The 14,259-nt window shown below is 42.7% G+C and overlaps 1 protein-coding gene across 2 annotated transcripts in view; it reads left to right on the top strand.

The window, feature by feature from the left end:
• The window catches only part of hspa12a (heat shock protein 12A), a 55,773-nt gene extending 44,050 nt beyond the window's left edge, over positions 1–11,723 (top strand). For both annotated transcript variants that reach the window (XM_031873055.1, XM_031873054.1), the window contains exons 8-12: positions 379–465; positions 1,977–2,081; positions 2,179–2,437; positions 5,577–5,680; positions 6,598–11,723. In XM_031873055.1, the coding sequence (XP_031728915.1) occupies positions 379–465; positions 1,977–2,081; positions 2,179–2,437; positions 5,577–5,680; positions 6,598–7,229 (1,187 nt within the window). In that variant the 3' untranslated portion in view covers positions 7,230–11,723. The remainder of the gene's footprint in view (positions 1–378; positions 466–1,976; positions 2,082–2,178; positions 2,438–5,576; positions 5,681–6,597) is intronic.
• Positions 11,724–14,259: the final 2,536 nt, after the last annotated feature.

Genomic DNA, 14,259 nt, shown 5'->3' with positions numbered 1-14,259 from the left:
GGGTTTCTATTTGTTGGGTTTTGGGTGGTGGGGGGGTGGGGGTGGGGGGGGGGGGGGGGGGGGGGGGGGGGTCACGTGTCACTTTTACTGCATGTCAACACTGTAAGCTACATGATTGGTGTGACATACAGGCCATCGCTATACTCCCCACATATACAGGCAAATTATCCATATGTCTTTTAAATTGAGCTGAAAATATACATCATAGATTGAATAATGTATTATTATTACAATATCATACTATGTATAATTCTTGCTCACAATGTGCATCTCAGCTTGCTGCTTGCTTCACTCACACACCTCTGTATATGAGCCACACAGCATAGCTTCACAGCTTCATCACTCTCACCACAACCTTCTCTCTCTGTTAACAACCAGCAAAGGAGCTTGTTCGGCGCAACCGGCAGAGCCGCACCTTTTTGGTGGAAAATGTCGTAGGGGAGCTTTGGTCGGAGCTGGAAGAAGGTAGAGTCTTTCTCTTTTACTCATCTGATGTGATTTCCTTTCCCTCCTCCTTTAGGATCAATGCTCTTGCTGTTTCTTATGCTGCCATATTAGCTACTAGCTTCAGAGGTTAGACTTTGGGAGCATGTTGGTTTTTTTTGGAAACTGCTACTATCTGGAGGTATTCTGTTTCATTGTGGTTGTACCAAAAGTAGTTCCACTCAGCTAAAATTCAATGTACAGAGGCCATGTGTGTCTCTGCTGTACATCCCACTCCTTCAGTTCAGTTTTAAAGTCCTGGAAGCAAAACTACAGTTTATTACAACTTGGCTTATATTTTCTTAGAGCTTGTTATTGGTCGTTGGCAGATGATCAGACAGGTTGAAAACAAACTCCCAGGTTAGTCAAACCTATTTGGTAGAGTAAACAAAGATAAATAGTAAAGTTATAATGCAAACTGTTTGTTAACATCCATCACAGTTTACAGACTTACTGTACTTACTATAGTTGTGCACAAACAGTTTTCACGTGCAGTGGGGGATCTCACATTTACATGATCTGGATAAATGTTGATGTCTGATCATCTGACTGCTTGTCTGTTGCCATGTGGGACTTCATTGTGCTGATCTCAGCAATTACGTTGTACAGCGTACAATGTTATCAATACTCGTAGAAATGATGGCCAGATGACAGAAGCAAGAAATCAAAATGAGCAGTTAGATAAATGAGACTTGGATTATACAGCAGCGCCATTTAATTCACCGTGGAGGCTTGAAAAGAACCAGTGTTCTTCAAGACTTTACGGATTTGTGGATGAAGAATACTTCTAACATGTATCGATCATATCTAGTATGACTATAAGTCATTTTTTTAAAAAGATTAAATTATATGACGTACAGCATTGATATATTTTTAAAGAGCTTTGCAAATCATAGAAAAGAAAATGTTTTCCAGAAGGGAAGAATTTATAGTTTATATTTTGGGATTTCAAGATTGCACTGAGAAAATTCACTGCTAACATCAGTTGGCTGGACCGCTGTAGCTCAGTGAACAGCTTCAATTTTTACCTGCGACAGCTGACGTTAGTCTGTGAGATGGACATGTAAGCACAGTTACTGTACTGTTTCACTTTGTCTCTCCATGACAGACTGTTGGCTCTGCTGTCAGTCAAACAATCAAACAATGCTTAAAATGTGTGTGAATCATCTAATGTCCAGACTGTCAGCTCCTGTCCACCATCTTGTCTTTGCTAAAGCTACTCCTGAGTCCCACTCTTTCCGTCAGCAGATTTCTCTTCTTTCATCACCTCATCACTGGGCTGCTTACACCGAAGTGTGGCCTAGTTCAAGAAGCTGACGTGTCATGAAGAGTCACGTCCAGCCTCCCCTGAGAATGTTCCTAATAACATCAAACAGAGTAGTGGTAGATAAGAGGCAGCTACATGTCAGAGCAATGAGTCCTGTCAGGCAGGATGCGGTTAGATAACAAGCATTTTAGATACTGACATTATACATCCATTATTCTCTGTGCAGGTGACCGTTATGTGGTGGTGGACTGTGGCGGAGGAACAGTGGACCTGACTGTTCATCAGATCCGCCTTCCAGAGGGACATCTAAAAGAGCTCTACAAGGCCTCAGGTAAAGGGGCATAACATACCATCATGTATCTGCTTTATGCAGCTATGGTCTTATCTCATTTGATTTGATTCACAATCACAATCCCTTTTCTTCCCAGGTGGTCCCTACGGCTCCCTCGGCATTGACTATGAATTTGAGAAGCTACTGTGTAAGATCTTTGGCCAGGATTTCATTGACCAATTTAAGATCAAGAGGCCGGCCGCCTGGGTGGACCTGATGATTGCCTTTGAGTCTCGGAAGAGGGCAGCAGCCCCTGACAGAACCAACCCCCTCAATATTAACCTTCCCTTCTCCTTTATTGACTACTACAAGAAGTTCCGGGGCCACAGTGTGGAACACGCCCTGCGCAAAAGCAAGTGAGTCCATACAGAACAACCAGGGACCAACCCTGACATATTGGAATGAGTGTCTGTATCACCCTGAACAGGAATACATGGTATAAGATAAGATGAAGCCTGAATTATCTTTCAAAGCTGCTTGATTTTTATTGACAACATACAGCTTTGTCTGTGATGTCATAGCTCAACACTCGTAGGTCCCTACCTTTGCCTGCCACCTGGCTCACAATGCACCGGACCCCGAATACCAATCCCTGCTTCTGTTGTGATCCCTGCTGTGCCCGGCCGATGTGCATGGCCTGGCCACAGGACGCTCGCCAACGAGCTCCCCTTTCAGGTCTGGCTTCATAAGGGGGCAATGTTCTCCCTTTTCTGGGCCACGTTGCGACAACTCTTTTCTGGCCGATTTGTATAGGGTCAGTGAACCCCTCTTAGTCTGGCCCATACCCTCGGACCACTTTGCCTTGGGAGACCCAACCAGGAGCTATTGCCCTGACAAAACAGCTCCCAGGGTCACTGGGGCACACAAACCCTTAAGGTTAAGGTGCCCTGCCCTAAGCGAGGGCGTTCAAGTATCTCGGCGTCTTGTTCACGAGTGAGTAGAGCAGGTGCTCCTTGCGTCGAAGGGGGCCAGCTCAGGTGGTTGGGGCAGCTATTCAGGATGCCTCCTGGATGCCTCCCTTTATAGGTTTTGTCCAAATGGTAAGAGGCCATGGGGTAGACCCAGAACACGCTTGGAGGCACTATATATCTCGTCTGGCCTGGGACGCCTCGGATTCCCTAGGAAGAGCTGGAAAGCATTGCTGGGGCAAGGAACGTCTGCGCCTCTGCGACCTGGCCATAAGTGGAAGATGATGGATGGATGTTTTTTCTGGATCATAAAGAGCTTGTATATTAATTAAGCCCTATAAAAGATGGGACGCCATTATCAGCTGTAAGCCTTGAGCTAACCAGTAGGTCACACTCTTAGCAGTAACATAGCCGGATCTGTCATCAAAGCAGAGAGAAGCTCTGATAACAACACACACAGAGGGAGAGGCACTTCCTTCTCTGCTCAGGTAGACATTACTCCTCTATATCTTTACATAGATAATAATAGTTTGATTAATCCTGTGAATAGAACATTATCTCAAATATTTTTGAAGAATAACATGTGGTCAATATTCACTGATCTACTCCAGAGGAGTTTAGTGTAGATAGTTAGTCGACTCATTGCTGAGCTTTTTTCACAATGACATCTGTATTTTCACTAAATCTTCCATCAAACACAGTTCCAAAGCATTTGTAGGTCTGGACAACTTCAACACTTGCAAGCAAATGATTGTCGGTTCCATCCCCGGCTCCTCTAGTCCACGTCGATGTGTCCTTGAGCAAGACACTTAACCCCGAAATGCTCCAGCAGGCTGTGTCTGCGGTGCATGAATGGGTGTATGATGACATGCTAACATATTACTTTCACCCTCCATCCTTTCACCACATTATGGTATCTTATATAGTTGTATTGAATGATAGTAGTAATACAGGTGTGAACAACACTTTGTCTACAAACACGGTTTCTGCTTTAGAAGAATGGGTTGTGCTGATCGGACTTTTCAGAAGCCATTACCAGTGGTTGTCTGATGACAGATGTTTTGTCTACAAGGTGTGGCAACATTATGTTTATGCATATGTACAAAGCAGAGTCGACAGGCAGCTTGTAAAAACTCGCTACTGATTTGATGACAGAAGAGTATCAGAACCCAGTGTTAGACAGAGAAGATGCAACTTTTCACTTTCAGCCATTAGAGTACCATCATCTCTGAGACCACCATGGAGTCTAGATTTTAATGGCCGTGTCTCATGTCTGTGTATGTTTTCATAATCCCCCAGTGAGGGACATTAAAATACTTATATGGCTGAAACTGGAGCCCTCACTGCCCCCTAGGCTCCTCTGACGCCTAACTGGAAGTACTCAGTCTGTCTCATTGTGAGGGAAAGTCGTGAACACTATCACACACTTACATCTGCACACACTGTGCATGAATCACACACATGGGATCCCAGCAGATGGATCCTATGGATTCTTTCAGGATCAATGGTTCCACAGTCGGACTGCATCAGGCATGGAGACATGCACTCGTAGGCCTCAAGAGACAGGACTGAGGGAAATAGTCCATGAAAGCACCGCGCCGACACACACGACAGGGCTATCCGTCTGAATATAACTCGGAAGAATTTATATTAATGCATAACGAATAATGTGGGATTACTATTCCTTATTTCATGGGCTATTTTTGATTTTTTGGGGGTAATGCAAATATTTATAAAACAACGACAAAAGAAAAAGAATGCATTTGAATACTGATTGGGAGGGTGGAAGTCAGCTCTAGCTGGTGTCACCTTGTATTGCAGCCTCTGCCATCAGTGTGTTAGCGGGTGAATGACATGACTCGCTTTGAGAGGTCAGCAGATGAGAAAGGAGCTTCACAAATGCAGGTCCATGTATCTCTGGCCCCCGTGAACTACCTGTGCCCATGCAGGACAGACTTCTGTGAGCATGTTAGCATGTTGATGTTAGCATGTAGCTCAAAGCACTGCTGTGCCTACGTACAGCCTCACAAAGCTGCTAGCTGTTATGGCAGTAGACTCTTTGTCTTGTTGTTGGGCTCATGTGGCCAGATCCCATCAGGTGAATGATCAAAGGTCACAATTTAAAATGTTAGATCAAATGTTCCAACATTTTTTGTTGATTCCACTGCACTTCAGTTAGCTCAGGTCATAAGATCTGGATCCCCAGCTGGTGCAGCCTTCGATTTCCATTTCTGAATCAAAAATAATCAATACTTGTTATCCGAGTTAAACGGTTGATTCAGCAGCTCATTATCTCGTTTGTAGAAAACACTGTTGGGTTAGAAACTGTTGCAGATAACACTGAACCACAATTCAACAGTATGGTTTGGTGACTTTCACTGGAACAGTATCACATGACCAGTGCGCTACTTTTGTACAAGATTCTAAGCAGATTTTAACTGAAGACTGTGTGAAGAGAATTGTAAGAGTGTGATTTTTTTCTTCTTCTGTAAAATATTGTAGTATTGCTTTTGATCATATCACCCAACTGCAGATGAAGTCATTCATACTCATTCTTATATTCATATCCTCTCACATCCTCTCCTAGTGTGGATTTCGTGAAATGGTCGTCTCAGGGGATGCTGAGGATGAGTCCAGAAGCTATGAATTCCCTCTTCAAGTCCACCATAGACCACATCATCCAGCACCTCAGTAAGCTGCCTTGTAACACCTCGACACACACACACACACACACACACACACACACACACACACACACACACACGCACACACACATCTGTCACCTTTGTGGTCAAACAAGTCTTTTGCAGCAAATGAAATGGTGTTTGTGCAAACAGACAATGTGGAGATATAGCTAGTAGTCATTGTGTCTTATTATGTGTTATTTTATTGTCATTGTACCATGTAGTGTAGTTAACTTCACAACTGTCACAAGGCACTGCAGATAGTTTAGTGAGTGATTCATTTACAGCCTAGCATTTCTAGCGTAACCCTGCAGTGAGGACCAACATCCAAGTGTGCTGCAGAAGTGACACACTTTGCTTCATGTAGAGAAAAAGCAGACAAAGCAATGTCTTAAGCCTTAGTCGTCTTCGACAACAAGGGACTGTCCAGATTCCAGATGGCAGTCACCAACAAATGAAGTGGTTTAAGTTGTTTACCAACTGTTTAATAATCTCACTGCCTGCATTTCTCGCTGTACTGACAATATGATCCACGCGGGGACAAGTAACTTCACCCAGGCTCATGATCTGAGCCCTGCCAGCTGGTGCTGACAGCATGCCTTTTCTCCTCCTGACACACCATGCTGTGAGGTTGCTGTGTCAGAGGCTCAACAGACTTAGAGGCCCGTGCAGCTACGTTTTACTACTTCTAAAGTCTGGTGTGGACTTTCAATTGGAGATCTATTCACGAGAATCTGCTAATTCAAACCAAGACAGTATCAACATCCCACAGTGACTATTACACATGAAATGTGCATCAGGGCACATCCATGGACAACAACAACAACAACTGAAATACATCACTAATAGACACTCATATTGCATGTACTCCTTCCTGTAACAGTCCGTTGTTGTCTTCATTGAGATTCTGTTTTTCTCCTGCAGCTGAGCTGTTTGAGAAGCCGGAGGTGAGCAACATCAAGTTCCTGTTCTTAGTGGGAGGTTTTGCTGAGTCTTCCCTACTGCAGCTAGCTGTCCAGGATATGCTCCAGGGCCGCAGCCGCATCATCATTCCCCATGACGTCGGCCTCACCATTCTAAAAGGTGCTGTGCTGTTCGGCCTGGACCCCAGCATCATTAACGTCCGCCGCTCGCCTCTAACATACGGGGTGGGCGTCCTCAATCGCTTCGTGGAGGGCAAGCACCCGCCGGAGAAGCTGCTGGTGAAGGACGGCACTCGCTGGTGCACCGATGTCTTCGACACCTTCATTGCTGCCGACCAGTCTGTGGCGCTGGGTGAGATGGTGAAGCGAAGCTACACCCCGGCCAAGCCCGCTCAGCAGGTCATCGTCATTCACGTCTACTGCTCTGAGAAGGAGAAAGCAGGGTTCATCAGCGAGCCCGGCGTCAGGAAGTGTGGGACACTTCGCCTGGATGTGAGCGGAACGGAGAGCACGGCGCCGCGCCGCGAGATCCAGACGCTCATGCAGTTTGGTGACACAGAGATTCGGGCCATGGCAGTGGACGTGTCCACCGGACGCACCGTTAAAGCTAGCATTGACTTCCTAAGCCATTAAGAAGGGAACGAAAGAGCTAATGTTGTAATTGTTGGAACAAAGGGAGATGGAAAGATAAGGCTTGCAACACACACATACATACACACGCACACACACACACACACACACACACACACACACACAGGCTCGTGATATTTACTGGAAAGCGGTTATTGATGATGAATCTCAAGGCTCAGTCACTCTCAGTTTAAAGTGTTTTGAACGGCTTGAATGTAGAATCCATGTTAGGACAAGGTAAAGATGAGTTCATTGTGTTCTAGGTCCCACCTTGTAGTCTAGCTGCCGAGGAGCTCCATAGTGTTCACACACTCATATCCAACCCATAGGCTACATAGGCTGAGGCTACAGCTACAGGTGGGAGAGCTCCAGACAGGAAAGATAAAGGCTTATTCACGTCTCAGCCATAATGTATTACGGGACAGCTTTCAGATCTTCTCTCTGAGCATTCTCAAAGCCAGAAAAAAAGACATAAAGTCAAATACTAATATGTTGGCTCCACATTCAGAATGCATCTCTATATGCCTCACTTTCTGTCAGATTACAGCCGATCATTGCATATCTGTGCACTACAAAACGTTTTGTGTATAAATAGGTCGTACTAACATGTCATCAGGTTGGGTGGAAGATGTTAACACTCTTCATGTGCTTCAAAGATGACATCAGCTCCCCTTCACTAGAGTTCTGAAGGTCATACCAGTGGTTTTGCATGATTCAACCCTTTAAACCGTTGATGCGTCACACTGATGCCAGCCCTTTTCCAAAATGTTATTTCCATAGATTTGCTTTATTCCAGAAAGCCTTTAGTAATACTAGTGATCCACTGCAGTGAACATGTGGTCAGCTTCATTTCTTCAGAGTTATGTTATCATTGCATGGTGGTGCATTAGGGAAGCTGGACATGTGTCCGTGGTAGAGGCGGGGTGAGGTCAGTTTGTCTCAGCCTCAAAGCCGACAGCAGTTTACCAAATCCTAAAGATACACAACCAATAACGCTAAAGACTTGTTCGTAATAAGGAACTACTAGCCTAACAAGCTCTGCATGCCTGTGGATGAAGATGGGAACAAGCTGTAAATAACTAAAGTGGACATATGGTTAACGTGTTCACATCCAGGCAGACAATAGCAGAACCGACCGTAACAATGTGGCTTTTTACCCATTTAGAGTCTTCATTCACAGCCAGGTTTAGTTGGGCATCCTTACTTGACCTACTTACAGTCAGATGCGATTACGATATTGATACGTTTCCAAATGACAGTCCAGTTTCACTCTGTGAATAATGTCAAGTACATGTGATTTTTAATAAATAGGCCAAATCATGCAAAACTACCAGTATGTTCCTTAAAGGTCATCCACAGTTAAAGCTGAATCCAAGAATGTGAAACGTGTTGCAAGCTCAAATGCGCTTAATTGTTGCCTTTATTTCTTTATGCTTCTGACTATTAGATTAGTGGACAGAAAGCCACTTGAGTAGTTAGAATCCAGGTGTGATTCTGCACAAAGGTGCAGGCCGGTTGATAGACAAACAATGAAGTATGTTTATTTCTGTAAATACAGTATTTAAATATTGTACAGATTTTTTTAGCATTGTTTCTGCAGCTTTAGAACCAATAGAGTGTGTGTGTGTGTGTGTGTCCATCGGGTTGTGTTTGTGTGCTTTCACATGAACATCTCTCGAAAGAATATTTCTCACCAGCCATAGCACGAGAGGCCGAGGCAGGTTTGGATGCTCCGTTCTTTCACAGTGAGACATTGTGTGTCGCCTGTTCATGTCTTTTTCGCAGTCACAAAAGAAACTTGAATACCTCCGTCCTTAAAAGACCTTTTCAATTTTGACATGACAACAGTATCTAAATGTGTCTGGTCCCCTTTTCCATCCCACCTGCATCGCTGCAGGAGAGTACGTTCTGTCAGAAATTCATAATGATTTATTACATAATCAGTGGATAAATATTAAGACAATATGTTTCCACCCTACTGCGAAGAGACATTTTATTCTGAAATTGTTGTTGCTTTGTTAAAGACTGAGGCATAGTCAGCATTAAAGTCAGCATTATTACCATGTGATTATGACGTTTTAAAGACTTAAAAAGAGAGTAAAAAGAGTGCCTATATGAATAAAATGTGATGTCGACCCTATCAGAGCTTTATAATGCGTGATGCAAACACTGATGTGAATTCTTCAAAGGCCTTTGCCACGTGTACATGTTCAATGTGTTAGCCGAACATCCTCGTGGTAGAATTAAAGGGGCATTGCTGTGTCTGTATCCATCTCTGCTGGCCGCCAGCAGAAGCAACAGTAGTGATGATGTACAGAAGTGACCACATCAAGCAGTGGCTACATCTGGTCGTGGCTAGTTTAATCCATGGCTACATGCTCTGGAGGGCTGGGTATCAATGCCCGTACCAAACCCAGTACCCTTAAGGTGACCGATACCAGTAGAGTACTACATTCTATACCCGTCATGTGACTGGAAGCTGTGGGAGTGTACCTCTGGTCACACTGCACAGTGTAATGCTGACAGCGCCGTCCCACGATCGACGGCAGCGGCACCGCGTGGTGATGGAAGACAGTCCCACCCGATCTATCCTGTAAGCAAAACCATGCAAACAGTCCCCTTTCTCTAGATCTGGGAACAAAGAGGATCGATGTTCCGATACTACTTGGTACTGGGTCATTTCGGTCGATACCGTAGAGGAATCCAGTACTGATACCCAGCCTTAATGCTCATTCCACAGCAGGGAACGTAAGCTAATATGATAGCTTCCTCCATTTTGATCAACAGTCAAAACAGTTATCTATTGTCAAACGTTCAAATGTATGTGTGAGGGTCAAAGTGTGCTTCAAAGTAACTACAGTCGGCCACATCCTCCTCCAGCTGGCCTCTGTAGTCTCAATGCAGGAGCCAGTGTTGGCTCACTCTCTCCCTAAAGTCCTTTATGGTGGAACTGAAGTAGCAATGCAACTAATTGCTGCATCAAGGTGGTGTTAGGGTCGGATTGTCTGTTCAGGAAAGTGATAAAATTGCTTTTTGACTGAATGAAAAGCACTTAGTTTGAAGCATACTAAGACCATCAGAGTTCAGGTTGAACTTGACACGAAAGCGCTGCGCAAATGTTCTTTGCCATGAGTGAACCCACTGATTGGTCCAGTGTGACGGGGGGCTTACACCTGCTACAGCGCGTTAGCGAGCAAAGTTTCATTCACTTGGTACAGAATGCTGCCTGCTGTGGGCAGTTGAGTGCTTCCAGTTCAATGCTGAAGACCATGAGTGTCACCATAGCCAAACACAGTTCAAGGAGGCAGATGTTGTTCAGAAGACTCTGAGCTAGCTGATTAGCGTGGAGCTAGACACAAAACATCCCGTAAAGAGGCAACACATCGCTGTGATGAGTACTGGAGAACAATAAACCTGTCGATGGTTTGATCGTTTGGCTCAAGAAAAACGCCACGTCATGTTTTGAGTCACTGGCATCGACCAGCAGCCTCCACGGGTGTATTAATGCTTTTGAGCTATATGTTTCCAGGATGGCGATATCGTGATGATACCATCTAATAGCAAAGTTTTCAAGCCATTTTCTTGGATTCTCTATTTGAACTGTAAATCAAGGCTCATCTCACTTTTCAGTGTCAATGTACAAAGTCGCACACGATGCTGTCTTCAGCACTCTTTCTGTAATGCATGGTTTGCATGCATGCGTCACATAGGAATGACTAAACTACAACAGACAATTAGTTGATTGCTATTACTAATGCACACACTCAAGGTTAACCACTGATGATGATGGTGATGGTGTTTCTGCCTGTGTGCTGCTCAGCCTCTCACAGTGCTGGTTCCTTGCTGCTTGCTGAGCTGATGTTGATGTTAATGCTCATAACTTCCATAGCAGAGCAGCACTTCACATACTTTACTGATAACTAACCTAATAATATTTTATTCCTTCTACACATCTCTGTAGTCACAGAGGATGGATATCAAGAGTTTCATTCTGTGGTCAGATAATTACAATGTAATGCAGCCTTGAGTACTATGTGGTGCACAGGACACTGTTATGTAGCAGCATTATGCGTATGATAAAATGGTATGAAGACTTGTTGAGCTGACATTAGTCTACTATTCTCAGCATGTAAGACATTTTGGCTTAGATGTCAAAGTTTGGGTCAATCAGTCAGAAAGGAAGTGGTTGAGTGGTCGAGCCAGCTTGCATCATGTACAAGTATCTGCTTAATACTATCTAAAATATACAATCATTCAGAATATGTTACTGCTGGAATGATTGAGCTTATAGTTAGGATCATCTCAGCCACTCTGAAATGCAACACATCTACACGTTGTTCTTTTACTTCTTGATGATGCAAAGGATGTTTTTTCTTTATCTTGAGTTACTTAAATGTCTTGTTCTCTTGCATTTTCACACAGTTATGGGTGTATATCGATCAATTCACTGTCAAGACTGTCAACAATAAAATGTAAGTGTATTTCAAAGAACATTCATCTTGTGTAGCGTCTGCTCATTTAATCTGGGTTCTTTACTGTAATTGCAATGCGGAGGCCCAAACCCAAGTCCACACAAAGTTAGGCAAGGAAGAACATTTAGTGATGCTGTCCTGCCCCGCCATAGCCAGGACTCTACAAATACTGCAGTCATGAATCTCAAATTAACTTCAATAAACTGACAACACACTGAAAGCGGACCACTCCCAGACTAGAAAACACAGTGGTAGAGACCTGTCAATCACCGTGTAGCCCCGCCCTAAAGCATCCCCTGCTTTATGGTCTGTGTGACTCTAAATGGACCATAATGTACTAAATGAACATCATGCTGTATTGAAGAAGACTTGAAACTAGAGATTGAGACCATAAATTGATGTTTACAATGTTTACTGAGGTAATAAATCAAGAGAGAAGTAGAGTCATTTTCTCATAGACTTCTATACAACCAGAGGAGTCGCCCCCTGGTGGACAGTAGAGATAATGCAGCTTTAAGACACTTCAGTATCTGCCTCACTTTTCAGACCTGGAGGTTGCCGCCTGGAGAAGACATCTAAACGTCAGTCTTTAGGATTTATCTGACAAACCATTGGCAAAATAAAACACACAAGAGAACAGGTCGAACGAGTACAATACAATTGATGCCAGTATTTTCATCAAAGAACACAGAAACAACATGAAAGAAATTGCGTATATGTATATTTCAGTCCGTCCTTACCATATAGACGCCTCTGGAACCAAATTCAGACGGCAGCTAAATTTGGGACTGTAATCTGAAACTTCTTTTGTTTTGTCTTGCAAGAGAGTATTCCATTTTCTCTTGTTTTTTCTCTCAAACATGTAACACTTTAATCTCATAGAATATCAACTCAGATTTTTTTTTCTTGTACATTTAAGACTTTAATCTCTTTTTCTATGAATATTACCCCCATCCCCCCGGCTCTATCATTTTGTTGTTATTTTAGTTGTTTTTTTACCTACAAAAGCCCTAATTTACCTTTCATAAAATCCTCCCTCCCCAGAAAAATCTGACTTAAAACAATGAAGTTTTAAAATGTATAAATGATTCTATCTATCTATATATATATCTATATATCTATATATCTATATCTATCTATCTATCTATCTATCTATCTATCTAGATAGATAGATATATTTGAGTTCAGTTAACGTCTCAGTTAAAACGTATACATTATATTTGAAGACCGTTCATCTGCAACCATTTTCATGAGCAAAACAGTCCTGACAATCCGTTTAGTTTGTAAACGGTTATTTTGATACAAGAAAAAGGAGAATTTTCTCGACCAATAAACAAAAAAAATCCCCAAATACATGTTTTCATTGGACAGCAACTCTGCACACTGGGGAGGAAATAATAAATGCTTTATTTTGTTTGTTGGCCAAAAGAATTACGCAAATACTGAATGAAAATATACATTTTCATTCAGTATTTGTATAATTTTTGGATAGAATGTACATCTAATGCTCCCTCTATGTATCTAAAGCCTGCAACCCCAGAAAAGACATGACCTCAGTTTCCTCTGTGGAAGTTACAGAACTTCTTACATGAAGGATTGTAACAAATCTAGAAATGATGGCGGTTCAATTTTGTTGAAATGGTTGGTCATTAACAAATATGCAAAAAGCAAAGAGAGAATCCTGGATTACACAATAATTCAACTGTGATTTATGGACTGAAGTCATATGAGGCAACACTGACACCAAGTGGATTCAGGGAGGAATGAAATTCAGAGATGAGGTCAATTACTTGTATCAGTCTAAGAGTGGGCCTCAGTGGAGAGAAGTGATAGTCTACCCAATCTTTTATGACTTTTATGAGAAATTAGGCACACCTATATCTAACAATCTAATTGATCCATTATGTATTTATCAGAAGTCCTTTTATTGCTCCTTTTTAAAATAGAAGAAGAGATGCGGTAGCCTGTTAGCAAGACATTTTAAATGTTTACATTCTTGCCATTAAAACATTTTTATAGTAGACAATGCCTGTGATTCAATTGTAATGAATTTCCGGAGTTTGTTATCACTTCATTACATTTAAGGAGATCTTCTTTGATGTCCCATTGGCAGCCATATTGGAAACTCTTGGACCCTTTTGGACAACAGCTGCATGAATGAGTGTCTCATTGCTAAACTGTACAACATCTCAACAGAGCTTAATAAAGCAGTTTGCCTCTTTGTTCGTTAGCAAAAAACACTTCCTAAATAACGGCAGTCGTGTTAACAACTCTTTACATAGCCGGCATTAGTAGTGGCTAGCAGCGTGTTAGCATTAGCTACAGTCCATCATGTTACGAGCTAAATGAAAATGGAAACCTACTGTTTGTTGAGATTAATGGTCAAGCTAAATCTGACACTTATTTTGAAATAGAAGAACATTTTCAATGAAGGATTACAGGTACTCTGGTCCTCTGTTATTCCTACCTGGTAATTCAATTAGACACCATTTACACACAGCCAGTTCTCTATTGGATCAGTTACTAAGGATGGTGCCAGACATGGCTCCAAGTAGAGTTGT

Source organism: Anarrhichthys ocellatus, unplaced genomic scaffold, assembly GCF_004355925.1.
Source record: "Anarrhichthys ocellatus isolate YVR2014 unplaced genomic scaffold, GSC_Weel_1.0 scaffold68, whole genome shotgun sequence".
Lineage (NCBI taxonomy): Eukaryota > Metazoa > Chordata > Actinopteri > Perciformes > Anarhichadidae > Anarrhichthys > Anarrhichthys ocellatus.
This window is presented reverse-complemented; position numbering and strand designations above follow the sequence as displayed.